We start from the raw sequence: 27,976 nt of genomic DNA, 5'->3' as shown, positions 1-27,976 counted from the left end.
TGACTATATTTCCTATTCATACTTTTTTCATGTATGTTTTCTTGGGAAACAAGGACATTTCTATGTGACCCCAAACCATTGAACAGTAGTGTACTTCATTTGGATTGATTTGGGTAGTAATACTATGGTCTCATCATCAGTGAAAATATACTGGCATGCATGCATAAAAAATCTTTTTTGTCTTACATAGAAGCCAAGGCATTCAGGTTGAAAAAACTATTTTATTTCACAATGAGAAGACTGATTCCACTAACATTTTAGTTGAATCCTGATATTCTTTCACAATCAATTCATTTCAATGTAGTTACCCAATTAAGACACAGTAATTAGCGTGTCTCTACTTTGTCTAGCTTGTTTTTCGGTTTAACATAGCCTTGTTATACATAATGTGACATTAGTGGAAAACTCTGTACATTGTTGTTATATAATGCTATATGCTCTATATAACTTTGACTGATATAGTGTTTTTGTGTGGAGAATCTCACAGTATTTTATCACAGGTACAAACAGAGATAAAGTGCAAGCACTCTAACACTGCAAGGCACAAACTATTAATCAAAGGGTTGTCTAATAGTTAAAAAACTGTCTAATAGTTAAAAAAAGAACAAAAACATAATAGAGTACAAAATGTTTCTTTTCCTTTATACATAGATAATACATGAAAAACCTCAACAAGTAAAACCTTGTCTACATTTTAAAAAGACATACACGATACTGTATTAAAAGTAACATACACGATACTGTATTTCCATACATTGAAAATCACTGCAGGTATATACTGTACAGGGAAAACAAGCCATTACAAATATTTTTTTGCACTATTATATATCAACATTTTCAATGTAATAATGATTCAGGACATTTATTTTCCTACAGGGTACAACTGAGCTGAAAGATTAGTAGTGAATATGTTTGGGGGGAGGCTCTGCCTTAAGAAATTGACTAGCTATTCTGTTGATTGTTTATTGTATTACACAGGTTTTTTTTGAAAGCCATGCAAAAATATTGCACAACAGAACAGCTTTTTGGGAATAATTACACAGAAAAAAGAGGATAGTAATATATTCTAGGAAGTCAATGTGCAACAGGTACCTTTAGGTTAGACTGAGTGGTAGAGGAAACAAAGAAAACATAACAAAAGCATGGTGCTTTTTCCCTTCAACTGGTCGTGTCTCTATTTCTGAGTGTCCATATTTCAGCAAATTGACCATTATTCAGAAAATTATCAACAATTACCCCTGTTCACAAAAGGAGTGGTACCTTGCAAAACAACCCATCTGCCCTCTCCTCCGTTAAAAAGGTAGACAGTGCATTCAATAGAAGTCACAGAACAGGCTAAGGTAACTCTGTTGAGTGAGTCCCGATAGAGCACCTGAATGTCACACAGCAGGGAGTTCCGGACGTGAACACCACCTGCATTATCCCGAGTCCTGTGGATGATGCCGAACGCCCAGTGCTGTCAGCCCGACCCCGTCCCCGGCGGTGCTACATGACGGCAGGCAGACGCTGAGACGCTTCCTGGGCTCCGTCAGAACCCACATCCAGCGGAGGCCTGATGACAATGTGCACAGGCCTCCCACCGACCGCCTCCTGATTGGTGTCCCTGTTGACCTTGGCCACACCCTCACACGACTTCCCCTCTGCCGACGCGCCAATGGGACGCAGTCGCTCGGCTGTCACCTCCTTGGCGGGGGGGTCTCTTATTAGCTTGTCATTGCTCACAGACTTGATTTTCTCGGCTGCAATGTATAACGAAGACATTATTTCACATGTTCATGTGGTGTAATCCATAGATCCACCTGACACACTGTTATTATTAATTTTAGAGCAAGAAAGTGAGAGGCCTGGTCTTACCTGTCCTGTTAGTGACAATTTTTCGGTAAGTGGCCTCATAGTTGTTTTCTGTGCTTAGGCTTTCACTGGGCTTCCTCATCATGGGTCGTGTTTTGGGCCTGAGCTTGTTGAACCGGGCTTCCTGGATCCAGTCATGTTGCATTGCCTCATCTGGTGTCATACGCTTGGTTGGATCCCATCTAGATAGCAAAGGAACACACAGTGAGTGTGTGTGTGTATGTATGTTTGTGTGTGTGTCGGGGATAGGGATGAAATGGTTACCAGTTTCACAATAAACCACAGCAACATTCCCAACAGTTAGTATTACTGTTTCAAATTTAAATTATGTGTTTGATTACCACGGCTTGAAAAACCCAGGGTAAATGCTGCCCAGCATCAACCAAAGTTAGCACCAGCCTGATGCAGGCGCAGCATGCAACGTGGGTTTTGTTTTGTGTGAAAACATGACTGAAGGCCGTGACAACGCGCAGGAGATTTTTCAGCTTTCTAAGAGGACAAAATCTGATGTGTGGTCATATTTGGGGTTTTACGAGAGCGCTGAGGGAAACTTAATCGAAGATGGTCACTCTGCCTGCAGAATATGCAAAATAAAAAACACTCTTGAGTCTCTTGAGTCATCGTGACCAGCACCCACTATTTTATTGCGAATGCGAGCTAAGTTAAACCAGACAAAGTCAATATGCTTTTAGCCTCAAGTGAACGAAGATGCATACATACAGGATGTTAGGCCAGAAGCACCTTATTTCTTTATGAAGAAGAGAACGGACGTACAATCAGTGCTGTTCATTTGATATGTTTACATATTTAGTATTGTTATTTTTATGTCAACACCTGCTCATTGGATTTGTTAACATATGGTTGTATAGTTCTTACATGCACATTGCTTTACTTGTGTTTCTTTTATATGCACATTTGATTTGCTTACTTAAGGTTGAGTTCATTAAAACCTGCATTAGGGAAACTTTTACATCTCATGGCCACATGGTGCCATATTTAATGCTAATGTTATTATTTTAATGTCTATGCACGCAAACTAGTTTAGTTTGTTGGTTTTCAATACATAACTTGGTAAATTATTTCAGTGTGTGTTTCAGTACTTTTATTTGTTTGCTGGTTTTCAATTTCAAACTTTGTGAAATGATTTCAGTGTATCAGTACTTTTTGAAAATTTCCAGCACATTTAAACAATACCCGCGAAATTACTGATAAGCGCGATAATTCTGGTCACTATAACCGTGATATGTAATTTTCATACCGTTAACTCCACATTTCATGACCCTCAAACTACAGGGTGATTGACGTGCGCTGAATGCAAAATGATCTTGTGAGTCAGTAGTATAGACGTACGTGAGGCAGTGTCGAAGGAAATCCAGGAACAGAGGATCAGTGGTCTTCAGCACACTGACCAGGTCCTTGGAGTTTGGACGTCTCTTCCTGCCTTTGCTGTTTGTGATGTTTCTGGGGTTTCCTTTGGAGTCTGCAACAAGTCATAAAAACACCACTTCCAGATATACCAAACCTCATGGTTCAAACACACTTCCAGATATACCAAACCTCATGGTTCAAACACACTTCCAGATATACCAAACCTCATGGTTCAAACACACTTCCAGATATACCAAACCTCATGGTTCAAACACCACTTCCAGATATACCAAATCTATAGAAAACCCTAGAAAGTTCTTACCAAAAAACAATCTTCTCCTCGATGCTGCCTGCACAAAATCATTGGGAGGCATTCCAAGTACCTGAGAAATAAAAATACCAGAATTTCACTCACTAGTCAGGAAATAAATGGATGGCTAAAAATGACCGAACCAAATAAGTTAGCTACAGCGGAGGTCTGAGACAGTGTGCCTGCAGGTGGTTCATCACATACCTCCATGATACAGGCAATCTGCTCCACCTCACTTTCCCCGGGGAAGAGCGGGAAGCCGGTGTAGAGCTCCGCCAGGATGCAGCCCAGGCTCCACATGTCGATGGCCGTGCTGTAGGGGAGCCCCAGGATCACCTCCGGGGAGCGGTAGAAACGACTCTGGATGTAGGTGTACACTACAAGGGCAAGAAGAGACAATTAGAAGGGACAACACGCACCATTTTTATTGTTACGTCCGTGAGTGATGTGCTTTGGCAATTTCAACCTCGCGCTTACACCGGGTACGGCGGTACGGTAATCAGGTGAAACACTGACCTCTCTGCTGCTCGTAACAGCTAGAACCGAAGTCCACCACCTTGATGTTGCCTTGACCCTTCTGAGATAGGAGGATGTTCTCCTTTTGTAAAAGGAAAAAAAATGTGTCACGTAATCAAATCAAAGACATACTTCTTAGTCTTGGGGGTTAAGCCTCTTCCAATGTCTCGTTGGTCTCAGCCTTTGTGCAAAATTCTGCTTGAGGTTTACTAGTGCTTAGATCATGTTTTGAACACAACCTCATTGATCTCACTGGATTATATATGTGAAATATAACATAACATATGTGAAATCATCTGTAGATAATGGACACTTTCACCTTTCCAGTACCAACTTCAAATAAAATACATATTTTGTTATAGATAATCATTAGATCTTGTACACAAAAACATGATGGGTCCCTGTACAAAATAAACAGTACAGTGAAATGCCCGCTTGCAAATTTTTATACTTGGTGAGACAAATAGATACTAGAGCCTAGGTCCTTACTGGTTTGAGGTCACAGTGGATGATCTTCTCTTTATGTAGCATCTGCAGACACTTGATCAGGGAGTGTGTGAAACGGCGAATCAAGGCCAGGCTGAAACCCTGGAAGTTGTTTTTCTTGATAAGCTCATATAGGTTCACGCTAAAAAAAAAAGACACATAGACACAGTCATTCTGAGAGCTGGTAAAAAGATAAATATAGCATTCTCTGTTTCTCTCTCCTGAAAGTAGGGTCTGGCCTTTAAATGTGAGATTTTCTGTCCGCTAGAGGGCATCACTTTACAATTGTCTTCCCTCCATGGCATAGCTCAGTTCTCTAGCAAACATAGAAGGTTAATTATTTTTCGGCATTAAATCAACCCTAGTCTCTATCACATTGTCCTCTGGGTTCATTTTCTTAATCGATCCCCTAAAAGCAAGCCCTACTCCGCACTCTTTCGAAGTACGCTCTACGCCACATCTTCAATGTTTCTGACTTAGAATTTGCTGTTCAGATTGCACGGCTAATGTTGTTTCCCCGACCCACGCATTATTACTTTATTGGGTTGGGGCTATTTTCATTAGTTGTAGAGCCTTCACGGAATTGGGATATTTTAAGAATACTCACTTTAACTTTTAATAAATTGGGACAGTGAGAGGAAGATGTGTTGTAAGAGCGCTTGTACATGTGTTGACCGACACAATCCTGACATTCACTTGCCAGACTCCAACCTTTATACTAATAATCTGAATTATTATATTTAACTAGCAAACGGATTCTAAAATCAACTCCTAATAAATTGTATATAAATACGAATAGGATTTTAGCGAAGATGGCACACCACTAAAAAAATATTTCAAAAGCCGGAATCGCAGCTTTCTCCAGTTTGGAAATCGTACGTGTTCAAATTGCAGAGAAGTCTGCCTCGTCTCATAGCACTGTGGCAAGTCCTTGAGGTGGGCTGGGCTCCTCCAAGATCAATGTCAGTGTGTGCAAACTAGCAAAAACCTTCTTCTTTTTTTTTTACCGTTGTTTTCATGCTCAGGGACAGATCTACTGATTATCTTTTGATGTGGCACTTCATGCTCACTGGTCAGATGCTGCTGGTTGAGTGAGCAGTGTGATAAGAAGCGGACAGGCTTGGCGAGATGTGCATCGGAGGACACGTGTGGTACATACTGTCTCCCTGACCCCGCAAGCCCGAATGTAATGGAAGAAAACCCTGAATGTAATCGAGTGGGTGCTGATCCAACTTTTCTGGATCTTTTGTCCACAAGTCTAAGTGATCCGGAGCTTTTCATGCTGCTGCTCTTGTGCAAATCACATTCTGTTCATGTGTATGTTATCTACACATATAGAATAGACTACTCACACTCTTTGATCATGTTAATTTAAAGTCAGACAAAATGGAATTTTACAGAACAGAAACAAATGTATTAGAATAGTGTAAAACAATGCAGTATTATAGAGATGGTACAGAACCAAATTTATTATTAAATTAGCACCATTTGCCCGACATCGCCTGCAAAGTAGAATATATACATGAGTGCAATTTGGGGTCTGCACATGCACAGAAACCTCAGAGAACTTTAGGAGCTTTTGCTCCACACTAAAGATCCCTAAAAGTCTGATCCACACCCATGGCCTATTAAAAAACAGCCCATGGCCTATTAAAAAACAGCCCATGGCCTATTAAAAAACAGCCCATAGCCTATTAAAAAACAGCTCATGACCTATTAAAAAACAGCCCATAGCTTATTAAAAAATAGCCCATAGCCTATTAAAAATCAGCTCATAGCCTATTAAAAATCAGCTCATGGCCTATTAAAAAACAGGTCATGGCCTATTAAAAAACAGCCCATAGCCTATTAAAAAACAGCCCATAGCCTATTAAAAAACAGCCCATGGCCTATTAAAAAACAACTATCTCATATCTTAATGTCATTATTGAGATGAGAAATTCAATTGTTCCGGTTATTTTGTGTACTTGGAAGAACAAACTTATCTTAGTTGACAAATCTACAACCCCTCCCCACATAAACACACAACCCATAACTGGACAATTCCTGCACCATACATATTTTTTTTGTAAATGTTTTAGTAATTTATTAATGTTCAGTCTACTGTTTTTATGCTCAGTCCACTATTCTTATTTGTTTTTATTTCTTTTGTACAAATTGCTGCACTAACGGACCAGAAAAATGCCTAGTTTGTTGTGAAACTCACTTGGCAATAAAACTCTTTCTGATTCTGATCTGACCACCATATCTGCAGCATTAACACTGGGAGAAGCCAGACATTAAGACACAGGCCCCAACCAAGGCCTTAACTAAGGGATTGAGTGACTGTAATGCTAGACAGGGCAAGCTGGCAGTCCGAAACGTCCAGTATAGGTCAGCCAGCTGGTCTGGAAGACTATCTTGTCTCAGAGGGAACATTAGACTAGGTTATTTGAGGCAGATTGTTCTAGGTGGGATACTCCCTTTGCTCAAGCGGTTTAACAGGTGACGTGATTAGTGATAAGCGATATGCTAATTTGATAGCGCTGTTTGGGGCTTAAGCCGTGTGTTTGTAACTTGGAAGAAGGGCATAACCTTTAACACCAGCCTGTTTGACTAACATATTCATTATGCAGGGCTCCTGTCACCTTCTACCGTGACTATTTTGATTGTGTTCCAAAAGTCAAATATGGGGGGGGGGGGGGCTTGTATTTAATATGGGGGGGCTTGTATTTTTCCGGTTTGACCGCAAACTTCCAGTTCCTGGTCCAACACTCTAACGGCTCAGCTACCATCTGCCCCCTATGTTTGTGTTTGACTGCTTTAACCACAACCTGATCTTAGGTGCCTTATTTAAGTGTTATACATACAGACTAAACTCACCCTAGAAGCTCGAAAGAGATGCAGAGATGGTTGCGGAAGTAAAAGTACTCTTTCATGTGGATGACATTGTGGCAGTTGTCCCGGTCTTTCCTCCTCACAGCATCCAGGATCTTCAGTTCTACTAGGGCCTGATGGTGAAACCTGATGTCCAATGTAAGAGGTTTGGTTAGTCATAGTTAAATTCTACATAATATACAGTATATACAATCTACTAATCACAGAGACTAAGTTTCAGTGATAAGTTTTGCAATGACCATACATTTTACAAATTATTTTAAAAACGATGACTGCTGCAAAAAAGTCTGAATCTCCTCTCTGTGAAGAAACCGGATCTTTGAGAAAGCAAGGTAGACCTGAGGCATAAGCACCCATTTTGTTTTCTGCATTATTAAAGGGCAGTAAGTCCTGATGGCATCTGATCATCAATCAAATCAAAGTGGAGGAGGCAGAGTTTCATTGACAGACTGAGAGCATTGGATCCCCAGAGAGACAACAGGTAAAGCCAAACCAAGGTGGACTGATACCCTACATTTGGATACAGGTTAGTGAACTCCTCATAAGAAGGTTAAAAAGCGATCAAACTTTCATTTAACCTTTAATGACCAGAAGATACGTTTCGGAGTCATTGAAAACTTGATACCCTTTTCAGGTCATTAAATAACAATACCTTTTTTTGTTGCGAATAACCTTGATGGCGACTAGCTCTTGGGTCTTGTGGTCCAAACATTTCAGGACTTGTCCAAAGGATCCTTTCCCGATCACTTCCAACACCTCGAAGCGAAAGGCAATGTGGTCGTGCAGAACCTGGAAACGGGACAGACAGAACCTTCAACAGGGTGTTTTTCTGTGCTTCGTTGAACTGTTTTCTTCAAATGTCTTTCCCCGTATGTATGCAATTTATTGTTCATGATACAGTGACAAACTTCATGATGGTTGTTTATAATGAGTAAACATTATGTGCCCTATTTCATAAAAGTCCTACTCCTGCATTGTGTCTCACAAAGGTTATCAAGCTTTGTCGTGACCTCTGTCAAACACTGATCGTACACTGTTAACCGGGGGGCAGAGCCACCGACGTAGCGGCAAATCTGGGGTTGGTGCTAGCGAAGTCTAAAACTGGCAAGTATAGAGAGTACAGAGATATTGTTATTCACGTTGGCACCAACGACGTTAGGATGAAACAGTCAGAGGTTACGAAGCAGAACATAGCATCAGCGTGTAAACTAGCTAGAAAGATGTGTCGGCATCGAGTAATTGTCTCTGGCCCCCTCCCAGCTAGGGGTGGTGACGAGCTCTACAGCAGACTTGCGCAACTCAATCGCTGGCTGAAAACGGAGTTCTGCCCGTCACAAGAGGTAGAGTTTGTAGATAACTGGCCTTCTTTTTGGGACTCTCCCAGAAATAGGGCCAGGCCTGATCTGCTGAGGAGCGACGGACTCCATCCTAGCTGGAGTGGTGCTCTTCTTTTATCTAGGAACATTGACAGGAGTCTCACTCCTATAGCCTTAACATGAGATAGGGTGCAGGTCAGGCCGCAGGCTGTTAGCCAGCCTGCTAGCATAGTGGAGTCTGTTGATAGCATAGCTAGAGTAGTTAGTACAGCTTTACCTATTGTCACTGTGACTCGTTCAAGGCTGAGAAAAGTTAAACAAGGTAGTGCTAACAATAGCAACCTTATTAAGATGAAGCCTTCCTCCACCTCTCAAAATGGGACTCCTAAATGTTAGATCCCTTGCTCCAAAGGCAGTTGCCGTAAATGAATTAATCTCTGATCATAAACTAGATGTTATTGGTTTATGTGAAACGTGGCTAAAGCCAAATTAATTCACTGCCCTAAATGAGGCCTCTCCTCCTGGTTATACTAGTGATCATATCCCTCGTGCATCCCGAAAAGGAGGGGGTGTTGCTAATATTTATGACAGTAAATATAAATTAACTCTCAAACACATCACTGAGTTTCATTCTTTTGAAGTTTTACTAATGAAAGTTAACCAGGGCGATAAATCGTTTTACACAGCTACTAGTTAAAGGCCCCCGGGCCATACACAATGTTCCTCAATGAGTTTCCAGAGTTCTTGTCTAACCTTGTAGTCATGGCAGATAGTATTCACATTTTTGGCGATTTCAATATTCATATGGAAAAGTCCAATGATCCTCTTCAAAAAGCCTTTGAAGCCATAATTGACTCAATGGGTAGGGCCACAGTGTCGCCGGACCCCCCCGTCTCAGTTCCAAGGTGTTACGCTGCTATATTATTGTGCTGGGGGGTATGAGGAATGCACCCACCCCCAAGCACCCCTACTTCCTACAGTTATGAACAGAGGCTCAAGGCCAAACGGTTAACAGCCTCCCATTTGCCAGCACTTTCATGCAGGGTATATTCAGACAAACAGCCTGTGGACAGTCACTCAAGCTCACAGAGCTTGGCTGGTGCTCAAGCACACTACACAGCCCTCTACGGATTTTGCCTGACAGTCACTCTGAACGGAGTGAGCCTAGGATTGCAGAAGAACAAGTACCTGAATGCATCCGTTGCTGGTTTTCATCTACAAAAGTTGGGACGCTGTGTAAAATGCACTCAGTCCATCTTTAATGAGCTTGGGCCCCAGAGACGGTGGTGGCAGTTCTGAATCTTGTTTATATCTGGTTTCTTCTTTGCATGGTAGAGTTCTAACTTGAATTTGTGGATGCAGCGACATACTGTGTTCACGGACAATCGTTTTCAGAAGTGTTCCTGAGCCCATGCAGTGATTTCCACTACAGAAACTACAGAATTCCTAAATGTATTGCCCTGTGACTGGTGCACTCAGTCTTTTTCTCTTGGCGGGCGCACACAAATTGCCCACGTTCCAAATAGTGCGAAGTAGATCTGATGCTTCAATGACACACAGAGGGACCCAAAACATTTGCGTTTTTTAATCAACAATATCATATTTTTTGAGGTTTTCAGGGCATGATTGGAATTACAGATGAATTGATCAGGGGTAGTGTTTTCAGAGTTTGCTGAGAAAAGTACACTACATGTAAATATAAAATGAACTGACGTGTGATCAACAGTGTAATGTTTAGACGGTCGTGTCAGGTGAAATGCTGCGTTCTCACCTTAGGTCTAAAAATTCCTCTATAATATTCAAAAGGTTTCCTTTCAATTGCAACCATGGCACGCATATGCTTTTCATACTGAATTGAAGAAAAATGTAAAGTTAGCCCTATCCATGCAAGCCAGTTCCCAGTAGTACAGTAAGTGGCTAACATCATTTCACAACAGTTTATTTTAAAGATCAGAGTCCGTTTGCTGGACTGACTGGTTAGATCATTGAATGTGGTACTGCAGACACACAATGCAACCCTCTCACATCACCCCCAAGAAACCATAATGAAACTATACCTTGTTGTAGCTGCCATGCTCATCGTCGTAGCCTGCATTCTGAAGAATCGCATGGGAGCCCTCAATCTTCTTTGTTTTCAGACCCAGGAACCAAATCTCTGAGTAGTCCATGATCTCCTCTTGCTCAAACCCTGTCAGACGGTCCTGGAAATGCTTCAGTGCCTCTGTGGGAGACATAGGAAGCCTCTGTCCTTCATACAGCTTCTCCTCCAGCTTGTGGCTGAGGCCCTTAGTCACCATGGGATCAGACAGGTTCTCCACTGTGGAACCAAACCGTGTGGGAAACTGGGAGGAGAGCTTTGGTCTCTCACCCTACCAATCAACAAAGGAATTAAAAGGTCAGCTCTCAACACTTTGCCTCCATCAGTCGATGCAGTGTAAAGGTGGAAGGTACAATCAAAGTTTTTTTCACATACATGACAGGGACCGATGTTACATATCAAATGCAGGTACATCAGAAGATTTACAGTATGAACTGTCAAGGACTTCCTGTCATTTACAATTTACAACTGGGGTCAATTGTTGGAGGCCAACAGTATAATGTGACACAGTGTGAAATGTAGCCTCACCTGGTGTGTTTGGTTGCTGTTCTGCACCCCATTGTTGGCAATGTGGGGCAGAATGCTATCAGACTGCTGGTGGTGAAGTTTGGCATTGCTGACAACCACCTGTATCACCGGGGGCTCCAGCTGGGGCAAGCTCCCTACGCCCGAGTTAAATTTCTACAAAAATAAGGAGGGATAAAAGAAAAGGAATGAAGATGAACACATTAAAAACTTAATAACATTGTATCGCTATAACATCTTAGTCTTGCTTTCCAGATTATACTCTAACACAAGTTGTGTCAGACTTGGTACTTTAACCATAGATGATGCTCTAACTCTAATTGTGTCAGACTCTTAGTGCTCTAACCCTAGTTATGTCAGACTCTTGGTGCTCTAACTCTAGTTGTGTAAGACTCTTGGTGCTCTAACCCTAGTTGTGTCAGACTCTTAGAGCTCTAACACTAGTTATGTCAGACTCTTGGTGCTCTAACACTAGTTATGCCAGACTCTTGGTGCTCTAACCCTAGTTGTGTAAGACTCTTGGTGCTCTAACCCTAGTTGTGTCAGACTCGTAGAGCTCTAACACTAGTTATGTCAGACTCTTGGTGCTCTAACACTAGTTATGTCAGACTCTTGGTGCTCTAACACTAGTTGTGTCAGACCTTTGGTGCTCTAACCCTAGTTGTGTCAGACCTTTGGTGCTCTAACCCTAGTTATGTCAGACTCCTGGTACTCCCATACTAGCTGTAACAGCAGCTGTGTGAAGATACTATCAGACATTGTTGGGAGAAGGGGAACAAGGATTTGGATGGAGGAATAAAGTGTTACATCTGTTCAAAACGTGGAGGCTCGGGTAACCAGGACCCCCAAGTTGGGATGGAATTACTAAGCAGGGTGAGAGTGAGGCAGGGACAAAAGCCTGGAGAGTGGGACCTGACAGAAGCTGTCAGAGTTAGCTGCTACTGTGCGTGTGTGTGGGGGGGGTGAACGGGAGCAGGCCGTTCTGTTACTGCCATTCTGCTGGCCGCAGGAGCAAGTGTCAAGTCATAACCAACATAAAGAAAGGGAGACCTCTAATGAAGGATACCCGAATGGCAAAGATTGTGCATAAAATCTTTGAAGTTGTGAAAATGCTAGTTCCAGATTTAATCACACTGTATATGGGCCTACATAACTAATGTGAATGTATTATTATAGATAGTTTTTGCACAAAAAAGCTTTAACTTTGAATAAAATAACATTATTTGGCACAATGCAATATGCAGGACCTAGACCCTTAAATGGGATGCTCTAAACATCTTTCTCAATGGCAATAAGGTGAGGTGTCTTATTTGCATACTTCTTATGTTGCCCTCGGAAACCATGATGTGTGTGCTGATAGCTGTGTTGGCTAAAGTATACTTACATTTTAAGTCCTGTGGCCAAGCAAGACAATTATTTAGTTGTAATTAAGACAATACATTACACATTTCATAAGGCCTTATTTTGATGGCCTAGCTTTAAAGTGGCCCGAAGTGCCAGATATACTTTACATTAAGAACACACAGGGTCCGACCTAAATGTGTCTTTTAATCCCGCCCCTTTGTATTGTAATGGTATTGGAGTGCTGCAACACTACCCTGTACCCTGGGAGAAATTAGGGTTAATTGCCTTGCTCAAGGGTAGAATGACAAATTTGTTTCTTCTTCTAGGCACCGGATTTGATTTGGCAACCATTCAGTTAAATGACCGATGCTCTTAACCCACTCATTACAGTACACAGGCTTTCAAAGTAATATGTAATTCTTGGAATCCAGCCACAGAGGTGACATATTTTTAGAGCGGGCAACTTTAAGTTCTGTTAAATCTCCTCCACCTGCTCAGTAGGTCTACAGTATATGTGGGATCATTATACAGTATTCTGCGTTTGCTCTAATTCAATGAAAGAGCAATGCAGTGGAGGAACCACATAAGAACCTCTTCCAGTGTAAATGTGAAGGATGTTTTGTATACCATTTTCGGCAACAGCAACACGGCTTTCCAAAACACCAGGCAAATGAGAGATCCCCAATCTAAACATAGCGATGACATTCAATCATACGTGCACAAGCTGCTGTGGTTGCTGCCAGAACCTGTTGATGATGCCTGGAGACACGGGCTAAATATAATTCTAATCCTACTATAACGAGCCAGGTGTAATTCGGTGTCGTGGCCGTGGAGTCGGCCTTGTCGCTTCTACAGTACGCTGCGCTGTCCCGCTCCATTGACTGGCGGCAGTAGAGCTACGTCACCTCTTGGGAACGGTTAGGTGCACGCGGCAACATCAAGTCAACTGTTACGCTGTCACATTAGGCACCACTTCAAACTCGCCGCTTGTTTGTGATGAATTTGTCGCGGCCTCTTTGCTATCTGATTGAGTTGCCAATCACTTAGTGACCACATGGCACTCTTACTGTAATAGCAGAAACTACATAGAGGGTAGGGGTTCGTTGGAGTGAAGCCGGAAGACACTGCACAACTACAAGATACAGGATTTATACAGGATGAGAAGAGAGTGGGTTGGGAGGACTGCAGTGCTCAACAGGTCAGGGTCTACTGTGAGTAAAGACTCACCTGTGAATAGTTGGTTACCTGTTGGTTCAGAAGTCTGTGTGAGTGGGGGAAGGCCTCTGGTCTAGAAGACTGGAAGAAAACAGTGTGGGAGATCGTACTTAATATTACATTTAAAGACAGTGTTGCTTCTCCATACCTTTGCTAAATCAGTGTTGGAGCACTGGACGCACCATTGCAAACGTAAATTCTCTCAAATCAGAATCAGCTATAATTTTTCTCCCGTCCCAATTCCGCAGTGTCTCGTTTTGCTGTTATGGCCCTGCAGTGTCACATTGACTCCCAGTGGAATCGGAAGTGTCGAAGAGCAGGACATTGCAACATTCCACCAGTGAAGACATTCTGCTTCTTATCTTGACAGTGCCAGACACGACAACGAATCCCCAGAGTGCATCGAGTCCAGGCAAACCCGTCCAAGCCACCCATGGCATTGCGGAGACAATTCCCACCACCATCTGCGAGACCCCAGGAACCGTCGGAATGCCGGAATCAAGATTTTAACCCCTGGTTACCATGACACATCTGTAAGGCATTGTCTCAGAGTATTTTATGCAGCAGAGTTTTCCCCAATCTGCTTCCTTTCATGCACAAAGCACAGGCCCTGATGTTTAAGGAAGAGTGTACGTGTATGCTAACGATGGTGGTTATGGAGAGGAGAGCCGAGGGCTGTTTCAGGGTGGTTCATTCTGGCCTTGGGCTGTATGGGGCCATATAAGAGCCGTTCAAACTCTATTAGCCCTGGGGCCACAGTGTCAGCAGCTAAACATGGCTTAAGCAGAGGGGAGTACATGAACTAACTACAGACCATATGGGTGGACTAAAACCTTAAGTGTGCGAGGCCAAAACGGCTGACTTGGTAGAAGAGAATATTGAGAAAGAACTTAACAGAGTCACTTCAGGATCAATATATTACGTCCAGGACCATAAAATGTATTCATTCAAGATTTGCCATAATGTATACACTTTGGACCAAATCACCTACAGTCAGGCATGCATACATGCTGTAGTATTTGGCACAATCCACCTGCTGAGCTAAAGGGATTTACAGTAGTACATCAGTAACTACATCTTGGATTGCCTTCACCACTGGTTATGTCTGGAAGTTCAAGGCAGCAAACATTCAATCAAATATTAACACATGCATGATTCAAGTGTAACACAACCTCGGCCGGACCCAGGGAGGGTTCAGAGAGAGGATTCTACTACGACGTGGGTCACCGTGGAAGAACACTAAACTACACTGGTACTTAGGGTGAGCAAACGAAGTGTAGGCCAACAAAACAGCTTATTAGTTAGCAAATTGCACTCTGTAGCATAGATAGTACATGTACAGTAGTACGGCTAAATGAAAGATGGGCCAGTTGGAAGGATGTGTAGGCTACATAAGCAAAGGTGCATTCCAAGCACGCAAAACCTCTTAGTTCAAAGTGCAATGATTTGTCTCACTGTCGATTTTCAAAGGTCCAGTAAGTCACTTCTTTCTTGGGGTCACTTGTTGTGTCATGACGTGTTACTCTGTCTTTCCACTTGGAATTGTGGGAATTCCCTGAAGTCTCAACAGTGGCTTGGGTAGGTCAGTGGGTCTCGGGGTCAGTAGGGCAGAGTCACAGGACAACAAACACGTCACCACATTCAAAGCGCGCATTTCACTGGATATTTGAAAATGCTTTAGGGTTGTAGACGTCGGTATTCCAAATGTTTTTCTGCAACTCACGTGACAGCCGTTACAGAACACGCATGAGGAATCTAAAGCTCCAGTGATAATCAATGTCTTACAAAGAATTAATCGAAAATATGTAAACCACGGTTTTTGAGCGGATTAGTTGATAAGCATAATAAACAGTCTACCACGTACACATAAGGGCCCGTGCTCAAAAAAATTTGAGCAATATTAACCCTACATGAGAATGACATTAATGAGTGACAAACTATTAAATGTAAAATACACTTGTACCGTGTGAATTACAGACGGTTAATTAACAACATGCAAATAATGATTGACGGATTACAACAAGGCAACAAAGTTAACAGTAGCCGGCTATTTGTATGTTATGTGTAATAGCGTTTATAGTAAAGCTATAGGGCTTCTTTCCATGCCATAATTAAAGCGTTGTTGACCTTCTATAATCACCACAATTTATAATAAACAAACCACTAATGGTTCAAAAACGTTTAGCATAATATTTGAAATATTTTATATTACTGAAATAGACTGGTAAGCGAAGAAGAAAACTGAATCAGCATATGTTTTGAACTACAAAAATTATTGTTGTTTAAATTAAATTTGACCAAAAAACATTCTGTTATTTAAGCAATAAATATGACGACGAAAGAAGAAAATATGGTTTTAAAAATAACTATAATCTAAATAGTGCCATTATATAAACAGAAATGTATTCATTAACTACTCACCTTGTTATTAATTTCGGGAAACATGCTGCACTTCGGGACCTCGGTCCTTTTCCGGCTAAATCACAATCTCAGTGACCGTGCAGGGAAACCTACGAGGATCTACCGAGAACTACAGTACACTCCAGGCAAATGCAAGATGCGAGCACATTTTCTGCGGCTGAATAAAACTCAAGTCGAACCGAGCAGCGGCTCTCACTTGAAACAACACAAAGTTATCTGGTCCTGAATCTCAGTCTGCTATGGTCAACATAATTTTGATCATCGGGTCAGTATTGCTGTCGTCAGCCGGAGATTAGAGAAAGAGGCAAGCTGTTAAGTCCATTCGCCTTGACGCATAGACTAAGTCTCTAGAGAAGCCACCTGTTCATGTTTCTGCAGCTGACAGCTGTGTCTCCCCAAAATACCGTATGTTTCTCGGTCAGCTTAGCCTACCTGTCATTGGATCGACACTCTTAAAACCTAGTAGTGCTCCACCAGAATGCGCCATTAGAGTCAAGCCAATACACAGTAGCCTTGTGCGGAGGCAGTGTGGCTAAAACACACAGTAGTTCTGTAAATTACCTAAAAACTGTCCTAACAGGCTCACATTGCAGGAAACGTCGATGATGTATTAAAAAAAGCTGCTGTCTCTCAAAATGTCCTTACCTCATTCCAATATCCACCATCTAAAACCTTTGCTGCACAATTTATTGGTTTGTCTATGAGGCATGAAGAAATGTTAGTCTCAAGACATCCGACTTGCTTTTTGAAAAGCTGTTAATCATTAGCCCGTTGGATTTTGTGCTCTATCGACTTATTCGAATAGTGAAATTGTAATTTTGGATTGGCAGAAAAACAACGTTAGGAAATATGAGTGCTGTATTTTATCTCTGTCAAAAGCAGGCATGCACTCACACAAACACAATACGTAATGATGAAATATAGGCAACCTATTGTACAGTATAAGATTACAGTCAGGTCCATATTTATTGGCACCTGTGATAAAGATGAGCAAAGCAGCCTGTACTTTTATTTATAAAGCCCTTTTTACATCAGTTCTCACAAAGTGCTTTTACAAAACACCTGGCCTTAAACCCCAAGGAGAAAACAACAGTAGTGTTGAATTTCAGTGGCTAGGAAAACCTCCCTAAGAATGCCAACATTTTGGAAGAAACCTAAAGGACTCAGGCTCATAGGGGTGACCAGTCCTCTTCTGGCTGTGCCGGGTGAACATATTAAAATTACAATTGTAATAATTAATAAATGCATGTGGGTCTATTTAAACTTAGTCAAGGTCTGAAGCATGACCAGATGAACAAGTACAGGGACAACATGGGAGGGGGAGGTGTCAGCACAGTGGCAGCTGAAATCGTCAGGTTTCGTCTTGTTCTGCAACACAACCAGGCGGACTTTGGGACAGCAACGGGACTTTCAAGCCAGGTACTCCGCAGGTGTGGGCCAGGACCTCATGTCCTCCTAAGTTCAAAATGGGAGGAGACTGGGAAAATTCAGAAAATGCATTCCTCATATCAGCAAAGATTTATAGTGAAGAAGGAGAACTTAGTGGAGAAGGAGAACTGACCCTACTCCCCCGAATGAGGGCCGAGTATTGTCAGCAGGGTACAGCCCAATTGCACAAGTGCGCAACAGAGAGACAACAACAAACCAGTGACTCCGCCCCCGAGAGGCTTTGGAGGGAGGGCATCCCAGTGGCGATTAGAGCCCACCTGGCCAGACAGCAAGCCTTTCTGGTCCCCTTCACACCCCTGGGCCAGACTACACTTAATCATAGACTGTGCTGTAGAGATGAGTCTTTAGTAGACACTTGAAAGTTTGCACTGAGTTTGCTTTCCTAACCTTAATTGGCAGATCATTCCACAGTAGTGGAGCTCTATGAGAAAAGGCCCTGCCCCCGGCTGTTTGTTCAGAGATTCTAGGTACAATTAAAAGGCCTGCATCTTGCGATCGTAGGTTACGTGTAGGTATGTATGGCTGGATCATTTCAGCGAGGTAAGTAGGAGCAAGTCCATGTATTGATTTATATGTTAACAATAAAACCTTAAAATCAGCCCTAACCCTAACAGGCAGCCAGTGCAACCACAGAATGATTGTTGCCACCACTCTCACTAAGTTTAGGGCCAAAAACTCTATCTTAATCTCACTGAACAACAAAAAACCTTTCCCACATTACAGCTGGGTCACTAATGCTTTCAGTGGCACTTTATTGTCACTCTCCAATACAGGCCAGTTTTATACTGAGCTCTTGATATTGTTCAGCAGTGCTCCATTACTCCACAATCCACCTTTAAAGTGATTTTTGGCCTCGGGCGAGATCTACGAGACTGATTATTGATCCAACTGTGCTCACTGGGATATCCAACATCATAAATATGTACCCCTTTCATAATCCATGCATTTGTATTAATTTATCTCTAACCTCTTTAGAATACTCTTTGAGTTTAACTTCTCTTAACATCTACAGCCTGACTAATAATCCTTGAAACAAAAATCAAACGTTGTGGAGCAAATTAAGAGCGGTTGCAATCTGAAATCAGTCTGAAGAAGAACATCGCCATTACGCTACTTTTGATCAGCTGTGTACAGGCTAGTAGCATCTGACACCAGCAGGGCTACTTTTCAAACAATGTCGCTGGGTGAAAATGAACTGGTCGTAGGTTGCAGGTTTTTGGTCTACTTCTGAACTTCACCGCGGCTGCACCATTTCAGTCTTTATGTGTAATATCGTGTGCTTCTATGCTGTTATCACAGTTGAACGTCAGTTACCATAGGATCCGAGGCTTCACATGTGTATATACCGCATCTTAGGTTTTCTTCCCGGGGGGGTGGGGTGGCGGTTGTTCACTTGTAAAATAGTCAATATTTTGCACCAACAAAAGTTGGGCTAGAATTCAGGCATTCTGGGATGGTTTTGAGCAGTCGTTGTGCTAGACATTTTTGCTTAACCTGGCAACACTGGACACTGGGGTCTTCTGTATACTGCACCACATTACATTACAGTCAACACTGAGGCAATAGCAGCTCAATTTCTAAAAACTCATAATGATGTTAGCAGCTGCTAACTAATCAAAAGTAACCAAAGTTACGGCCGTAATATAATTTACTTTGTATATTCTCCACTATTAGCGCTGTGTTTTGTGTTAGTTGCTAATTTTAGCTAGATTAGCAAATCAAGCTAACTTTTGTGATATCGTCAAACTTACTAAACGCTGATCATTGGTTCATACAACTTTGGCTAGTTGTAAAACTATGACCTGCTTATCTAAGAACATCAGCACTATTTACAGATTAATCATTTAAGATTTATGCAATTTCAGTCTGTTTTAGAGAGCCATGGACATAATGGTCCCAAAGATAATGTTATGGTATGAGCAGAATAAACATGAACGTGGTGTTCACCCATGAGATCTATGGTAGTTACTTAGAGGGTGCATTGGGTGATGGCACCAGGAAAACGAAACACGAAAGGAATGTTTTCTGCGCTTGCTTTTATTTAGTATTGCTTTGCCGGGCACAGAACACCTCACAGGCATGATCAAATTAAAAAAAATTATGTTTATTCATCTTCTAAAAATTATTACTATTACATTCTACAGTTGCTATTTTGTTTAGGAGCCAGAGCCTACGTTCACTATGAATGTTCCAACTTACATAGTTCCAACGTAAATAAATGAAGACAGAAATATTAGAAAGAAATTCTAATTTGCTCGTTCTATATATATTTTTTGAATTTGTAATTCTTTGAGTAATTCTTTCATCCACAAACATTTGATATGTTGTGTTTGTACTATTTTCAATTAAATAAAGGGATAAATGAATTGCACATAATTGCATTCTGTGTTTATTTGCATATTATAGTGTCCCAACTTTTTTTGGAAAGGAGGTTGTAGATGAGCGATGATGAAATTTCCCTTTAACAAGTCTGGAGAACTTAGAAATCAGTTGGGAAAGAGGGGTTTAGTTGAAAATGTACAGTGAGTCAACGATAACTTTATTGCGGTTTCTGCTTCTTGCCATCTAAACACGCATTATTCACACCCTAATTTAAAGCCTCGTGCTTAGCAGATGTTCTTATTCACAGTGACTTACAGACAGTGACTTACAGACAGTGACTTACAGACAGTGATTTACAGAGTCATTCTAGATTGTGTTATTGCCAATCTTTAAGGACGCTTCTAGCTCTGGGATATCTCACATCCTGCTCAGAGACCTTGTGCCGTTGCTTAACCGCTTGTGATGCTACTGTAGGTCTGGAATATCTAATATCCACCCTAAGGACCTTGTGCCTTACATGCACTGCATGTCTCTATCTGACCCTAAAAGAAGCATTTTTCATAAGAATACCTTACACTGAAACATATACAATTGGACTGTAAAAAAAAATTCCTTTGGGGTATCGGGTCAAAACCTATTGACAAACACAGACAGGTGAAGCAGGCAAAAACAAAGTACATACCCTTACGTAACACGGATGCGGGTGAATATGATTATAGTGGGTGTTATGCAACACAAAGGCTCTGGAATAATAGAGAGTGTTAAGAGGATGACCTGTCATAGCTACAGAGTGCTCCTTCAGCACGATAAGCGTTCAGTGATGGCGTAGATCTTCTACTCAGCCCCCCCCCTCCCATAGCCCTGGTCAGACCTGTTGCAACCGGGCAGCTCCCCCTTGATTTAAAACTTCCAGAACTGCAATGCTATGCGTAAACTGGTTTAATTTACAGTGAGCCAAAGCTGATTATACGCTGGCCCTGCACTGTGAAGTATAACATGGTGCATGGGAGACAACTGATCATGAGTTCATTTGAGATGTTTCTTCTCCATTGGCCTTTCGTTTGAACATACAGTGCAGATCTTAAGAATAACGAGGACAGAAAGGATGAGTTAGATAAGTGAGTTAACGACAATGTTACGTTTTGACCTTCTAAAAGCTGTTGTTATCTCCATTCACCAATTCGTTGGGGAAGCAGTATGTCCGTTCAATATGAATGATGGAACTTGTGGTAGGCCTATTTTATGGACCGACCAATACAGAGGAAGTAGATTCTACAGCAAAATTCAAATTTTATTGTGTTGAAGGGACTTTGTGTTTTTATGACACAAATGTATCATTGCTAACTTTAGTAACTTGTACATTAAGACATTTTGCTATGGTGAAACGCGCCTTTAACCCATGTGTTTCCCTGGCCCAACATAGTAATTTCTGGAACCAGTCAAATTATTTATGTTTTTATGTGATAGAAATCATCCAGATTTAATAAGGCCAGCAAAATCATATAAATCTATACCACTGCTCTGCCAAAATATATAACATCTCTAAATAAACTTTTAAAAATACAACAATTTAGAACAGCAAAGGATTTTTCTGCAACTCTTAAATATAGCTTACGATCAGACATATTGGTTTGAACTAGCTTACAAATCAGACAATAATCCTTTGAGTGGAATTCTTGCACAGCTCCCTGTGCCGGCCAAAGAAAAAAAACATACTTGAATCCCAGCACTGCCTTAATATGCCCCATTGGCAGATGAAGATGAGATAAGCTGAAGAGAAGCAGCATTGTTTTCTGCTATTTCAGCACTGTTGTCATTTCAAACTGCAATCAAACTCTGTCTTCCAAACACTTCTGACCCAAAACACCCCACCCTAGACTCCCTCACCAGCACCCCTCCCTGTCCCCCATAACAAGCACAGTCTCTTCCCAAAATGTCTTTCTTTGAGCAATTAATCGTTCTACATTTTCTTTCAAAAGTAAGTCTATTATACACCTCCAACTGGAGTGCATTTGAAATGTTAGAGCAGTAGCATTCTATTGGTGTAGCGTAACTAACTAAAAGTGCCATGTATTGTTCATTAATGTAAAAAGGATTGGAAAAAAATCAATGAACAACAGCTGGGTCTATTAATGTCACAGTGGCAGAGGGAGGATGCAATTAACGATGAAATGTCACAGACCCGCCAGAACTACATAAGAAACCCACACAGTGGGTGTGGTTTGGTGGCGTACCATATATCTAGCTAAACTAGAGACATCTCCTCCAAAACCACATCTCCTGTCACGATTACTCAGAAATGATCCAGACGTATCACATGACTTATTATTAGCATTTAATAGCTGAATTTACATTTGTTAATAAAGCAGACAATCACTGTCACCACCGCTGAAAATAGCACCGTACAAAAAAAGACACGTTTAAGCAACACAGAAAAGATGAAGTGATTGAGGAAAAGAGTGCCTCTCCGTTTCCCCTTTTTCAGTTGACCCCTCTGCGCCATGAATTACCTCATGCACCTCAGGCTGGACCCTCCTGTTCCTGCAGCCCTGGCTGCCCCAGCATCCCTGGAGGAGGTTAAAACCACAGCAGGCGGGCGAGGTCCTGTCTCCCCCCATTGCGAAGATTCCCCATGCTGCCACGCCCACGCCACACCTCAGCCCCACCTCACCGGACTGGAAGAGAGCCTGCGTCTGGGAGACCTGCGTCTTACAAAACAAAACCTCCCCCTGGTCTCGGCCACTCAGGTCATCTGTTTTTTTTTTTTGGACGAAGCCCTCCTGAATAAGACTCCCAGAGGCGGTTCACATGGCGGTGGCGGGTGGACGAGAAGTTGCTGGGCGCCACGGTTCCCTGTGTCTTCTGTACGAGCCTTCGCAGAGCCTGGGCTTCCTCGTCACCTCCTCAGATGTTTCTCTCCGGTCCAGGAGGCAGACGAGCAAGCAGGCTCACAGGGTGGGAGGGGAAGCTGCCGCTACGTTTGGTGAGGGAGGAGGAAGCTGACGTGTGGGTGTTGCAGGGGGGGGGGGGCTTGACGAGGGACCCGTCTTGAAGCAGAGGTGCCGCAGCAGGGACCCGGCGCTGGCTTCCTGTAAGAGGGGCCTCTTGGGGAGGAGGACTGCAGGCGATGGATCTCTCTCCAGTGCCGGCGGGCTCACCGGGAGGCTGGGGAGCAGGACAGAGGCGGAGACAGAGTGCTAATATGGCTCCCAGGCGTGCCGGCTGACATATCTGACGCCCCCTCTCCCCTCTGCCGTGTCCTGGAGACGGAACCACCGGAGCTATCACAGCCCCCACCCCCCCCCCCCTCCACCTGCTCTGCTGCTAGCCCCATGGGACGCCGCTGCCTTGCTGACAAACAGTGCAGAGATGAAATCCTACCCTGATGCCTGCTACGCTGCCGGTCTCCAGATCGGGTGAGAGCAGAGGAAGTGATTACCCACAAAGCAAAGGTAGGAGATCAGGGTACACCAGGTCTAAACTAACCTCTGTTTAGTGTCACCAAACAGGCAGCTAGGCATATAGGTTGGATGCTCAGGGAACGTACGACATCACACTCAGAAAAGTTAACCTGTAGCTTAAATGGCCTGAAAACCAGGCATCACTTTGGTTTGCACTTGTTTCAGCCTGATGTGCTGTCTGTGTGTTTTTCAACAGACATCCAAGACAGCTTTTCCTTGCAAAAGAGTCAGTCCAAAGAGGTGTCTTTTGTTCCACTTTTGCAAAGAGCCTGTCGTGGTGAAATTATACATCTGTGGCTATGTCAATCAAACTACGGCTATTTTTGAATGAAAAGGCTGCTATCCCCACTGACTCTGCCAGGCTTCTTCGAGCAGTGTCAACCTAGACACTGTAGAGTAGTCACTGTCTTTGTTTCCTTCTTACTCAGCCTCACGCAGCTTTAATAACAACCGGAAACACATTAACAGACTGCTGCACTGACATTGCCCCAAACCACAGTGGCTAATAGGCGTGAGATCAGTCGGTCAGTCAGTAAGCCAATCATGTTATTCTATTTCCGTGGTGAACAGCAGGCAGTGAGGGCCTTTGCTGGCCAAACCTCAGCATACTGTGACTCCCTAATAGTACCCAGGTGACTGAGACGAAGTAAGCAAGCTGCCAGGAGACACAGCGCAGACGGCATCAGTGTCTCCTGAACTTGGCTGAGGAGTCCGGCAACCACCCGCCCGGCAGGCGTTGCTCAGCGTCGACCCAGAGCACCAGCACCGTGCAGAGGAGGGATGCGGGTCACACTTACAGGCAAGGGTTAAATCGGGGTTTGGTTAGAGGTGGAACCCTATTTTCTGCCTTCGCGTCGTCACTAAAACGTCGAACTGCTGGCCAGTGGAGGGGCGGGAGCTCACCCCTCCTAGGTCTCATTTCGACCACATGTACTGGAGCTCATCTGACGGCTCCGGCCCAATTGAATCCCCATTGACAGGTGACGATACGGTTCCCCGTAAAATTAGGTTAGAAGATACCACTGGAGTGTATATGAGGCAGATCCGAAATGAGAGAAGAAAACGCAATAAAAGCAACGTGTAATGGAATGTTAGTTTATTATTAATGCCATTTCACACTTTTACCATCAGAATAACACCCCTGAAACACACCCCTGACACTAGGCAGAGTACCCAGTTGGAGTGATGTCATCAAGCGGAAAGTTGACCTCCAGGTATCAAGCTAACCAAAATTACCAAAATGACAAAGCCATTACAGTAACTATAATCTCCCTATAGGTACAATTTATTCATGTCCAAAGAACTGATGTGGATCACGGTCTAAGTGTTGTGTGTCAGAATAGCTGTGTCATGCTCAGACTAGTCTGGCTCGGGCCAATAGAGCTGTGGACTAGTCTGGCTCAGGCCAATAGAGCTGTGGACTAGTCTGGCTCGGGCCAATAGAGCTGTTGACTAGTCAGGCTCGGGCCAATAGAGCTGTTGACTAGTTTGGCTCTGGCCAATAGAGCTGTGGACTAGTCTGGCTCAGGCCAATAGAGCTGTTGACTAGTTTGGCTCGGGCCAATAGAGCTGTGGACTAGTCTGGCTCAGGCCAATACAGCTGTTGACTAGTTTGGCTCGGGCCAATAGAGCTGTAGAGTAGTCAGGCTTGGGCAAATAGAGCAGTAGAATAAGACAAATCTCATTAGTCAAGTGACAGACTTTTCATAGTATTTACAGAGAAAGCCAAAGCAGGTATACAAGCTTTAGACATTGTGTCATATGGATGACCAGAAGTTGAACAGGGGCTAATGACTTTAAACAGACTAAATTGCAATATAGGAATTACAACATTGTTTTAGGAATATTTAATAGAAATATTCGTCTTCATCATATCATAATATGTTCTTTGACAGGCGGCAATGTTCTCATCGACAAGCAAAGTCAGTAAAAAAAAAGCTGATGATGCTAACAACCTGATAATTTCAGTTCTGATGATTTATGACAGTTTAACTAAGCTTGTGAGGCATTCAAAGGTACATTGCTAAAAAATCAAAGAGTACAATTAAATAATATATAGCCTGTATATGGCACCTGCTGATTGTCCCTTTAAAGGGGTCTGGAGTTCTTGTAAATTTCAGTTTTAAACCCAGACAGTATAATCATAACTGTGGAGTTGACAGATGCCAACTACATTACACGGCCCTAGAAAGTATAAAATGCAGTGACTATGAATATAAAATAAGAACACATTGTATCATTAAGCATCACATGTTGCTGATTATGCAGTCAAAAAATACCTGAATTACTGTTTTTCTTTTGTGTAGCAGTATAGACAAAATGGCACACAGTATCGGGGCAGATTTCCTGGCCTGGGTTAAGGAATGCAGGAACTTCAGAATTATATGGTCTGCCTTCCTTTGCTTTATCCCATGGCAACACTTCAAAACAAAACCACCAACCTACCCTGAGCGAGCCAACACCGAACCAGAGAGAACATTCTCTCCAACGTATAAATAATCCATGGTATTCAGTCATGATCACAACTATATTCTGCATCCTGCACACTTGCCTTTTGATGACCCTGGGCAATGCAATCAATACTGAGCATCAAAAATATACCAGACATGTGCTACAGGAAAAATATTCACAGCCTTGCTCGGAGCAGAAAAGTAGCAGCAGGACTCTGTACTGACCAACTTTGACTGGCCGAAGCACATTGAGTTCATTCGTTCAGCCCTCTTGTCTTTGCCATGCCCCTATTTAGTGTCCATCTAAAAAATATACAATTAGTATTTTTTTATGTACAAGGAAAACCAGCTCAAGCTAAAGAATTGACAAAGGAGTGCCCTTTAATGGATGTCTTCATCCAAAACACCTTGCAATCACGTGAGCATTTATTTCACGTATGGGTTGTCCCATGAACCACGCCCACTACACTAGCATGCAGAATAATGTCCATGATGTGCAGAGTAAATTTTATTTACTTTTTACAAACAATATGTACTTTTCCGATTCTTAGGCATTGCCTAGACCGATCCTCAAACATGTACCATTATCACTAATACAAACTGCAAACACAGCTGTCCTCTCCACGGTTTATATCATACTACTTAAAGCCTAGTTTAAGTGGTACATACCTCAGTAGGTCAGTAGCACCTTGAAGCTCTTACCTCGTCATTACCTCGCTCCTCACCCAGGGACAGCTCTCCCTGTAGGGCATGAAACCCAGCCCACAGCCCCATATCCAGCCCCAGGGAGGCAGTGTGAGGTAGAAGGGGTAAGCAGGTGGAAAGGACCCCAGGAGCACTGGTTCCCACTTTTTAGGCAGACAGCTCTGACTGAGGTCTGAGGGTTGAAGACACTTGCAGCATTGCTGGCCAGTTCAAAATAAACTCCACTGTATCATGAGAGCCTTGCCAACGGGGGTGACCTGCGTGCCCCAGACAAAGCACGTAGCCGGGCCAGGAACCTGAGGACGGAGCAGTGAGTGTTGATGGCCTGGTGTCCCTCCCTATGGCCCTGCACCAAGTCCCCAGATGGATGTTCTGAATGGCTTTGGTTACTGTACGGTGGGATTGTGTGTGTCAGACGTGCCAAGTGACAAGAATGATTCTGTTGACAAATCACGTCATATGACTTCTCTTGTCTGCTGCGTACAGCGCTTCTCGCTCAACCGGTCCAACTTGTTGGTCTCGTAAATCATTCAGAAATGTTGATGTTAAGCCCCCTCCATCCACAAGTGATACTCTAGACAGATGTACCCTAGAGCTTAGCGAACTTGCTTGGCTCTCCTCTGCGTTGGAACATTTGACAAGGTAGGCACAGAAGAAATGTGGATTTGAAAGGGAACATATGGTAATGTTACAATTTAATTAATTACGTTAAATTGCTGCTTGAATAAAACAGACTGACATTTATAAAAATGTTAGATAGCCATTATCGCAGCTAGCTAGCAATTGGTGGAAGTATTCATTATTGTCTATCTAGCACAAGGTATCTGATTGATTGATAACACCTCAGATAAAGCTAATAATGTTGAACTTCCTTGCTATTATTCACAGATTCATTTGACTGATGGTGTCACTCTACTTTCAAGCTATCCCATTACACTTTGAGAAACAAAAGACAGATAAGGGCAGGTGAAATCTAACGTAAGGCAGTGGTCACCAATAGGAGGGTAACAGCTGTCATAATAGTCTTTAATGAATGACTAGTTTTCAGCCTAATTAATACCGACCGAGCCACAAATGGTTTGCAAAGAAAACAGGTCGAAAAAATTTGAAAGAGAGCCACTGTCTTTTGGACTAAGTTCTGGGCGGGTACAGTGAGAAGTATGTGTATAATCCTGACCTGTGTTGGGATAGTGAATGTGTAGGATGCTCACATAGAAAAGTGACGTGACTCCTTTTAGACTGATATCAGACCCGCACCCAGA

General features: G+C 42.7%; 1 protein-coding gene across 5 annotated transcripts; it reads right to left on the bottom strand.

Annotated features, from left to right (window-relative positions):
• Window positions 1–201: 201 nt before the first annotated feature.
• dyrk4 (dual-specificity tyrosine-(Y)-phosphorylation regulated kinase 4) lies at window positions 202–27,081 on the bottom strand. Of its 5 annotated transcripts, none has more exons than XM_010883508.3 (13): window positions 16,328–17,019; window positions 13,919–13,987; window positions 11,351–11,503; window positions 10,782–11,093; window positions 8,061–8,197; window positions 7,394–7,534; window positions 4,535–4,673; window positions 4,046–4,127; window positions 3,734–3,906; window positions 3,542–3,602; window positions 3,202–3,331; window positions 1,855–2,033; window positions 202–1,739 (listed from the first exon to the last, which is right to left on the bottom strand). In XM_010883508.3, the coding sequence occupies exons 1-13, from the start codon at window positions 16,349–16,351 to the stop codon at window positions 1,486–1,488; spliced, it is 1,854 nt and encodes a 617-aa protein (XP_010881810.2). In that variant the 5' UTR covers window positions 16,352–17,019; the 3' UTR covers window positions 202–1,485. The 5 variants fall into 5 exon arrangements, with proteins under 5 accessions (XP_010881810.2, XP_010881811.2, XP_010881812.2 ...); XM_010883509.3 differs by having other exon boundaries at window positions 13,937–13,987; XM_010883510.3 differs by lacking the exons at window positions 13,919–13,987; window positions 16,328–17,019 and adding an exon at window positions 26,712–27,081.
• Between the last annotated feature and the right edge of the window lie 895 nt (window positions 27,082–27,976).

This window comes from Esox lucius, chromosome 19 (genome assembly GCF_011004845.1).
Source record: "Esox lucius isolate fEsoLuc1 chromosome 19, fEsoLuc1.pri, whole genome shotgun sequence".
NCBI classification, from domain to species: domain Eukaryota; kingdom Metazoa; phylum Chordata; class Actinopteri; order Esociformes; family Esocidae; genus Esox; species Esox lucius.
The sequence above is the reverse complement of the archived record's forward strand: the minus strand, read 5'-3'. Positions and strand labels throughout refer to the sequence as shown.

Excerpts from the sequence above, each read along its gene's own strand:
- dyrk4 (XM_010883511.3), bottom strand. The coding sequence starts at position 22,716 with ATGGGGGGAGACAGGACCTCGCCCGCCTGCTGTGGTTTTAACCTCCTC. Across the intron at positions 3,907-4,045 it reads CTGTTACGAGCAGCAGAGAG|TGTACACCTACATCCAGAGT; the intron begins GTCAGTGTTTCA and ends TTGCCCTTGTAG. Across the intron at positions 3,603-3,733 it reads AGATTGCCTGTATCATGGAG|GTACTTGGAATGCCTCCCAA; the intron begins GTATGTGATGAA and ends TTTATTTCTCAG.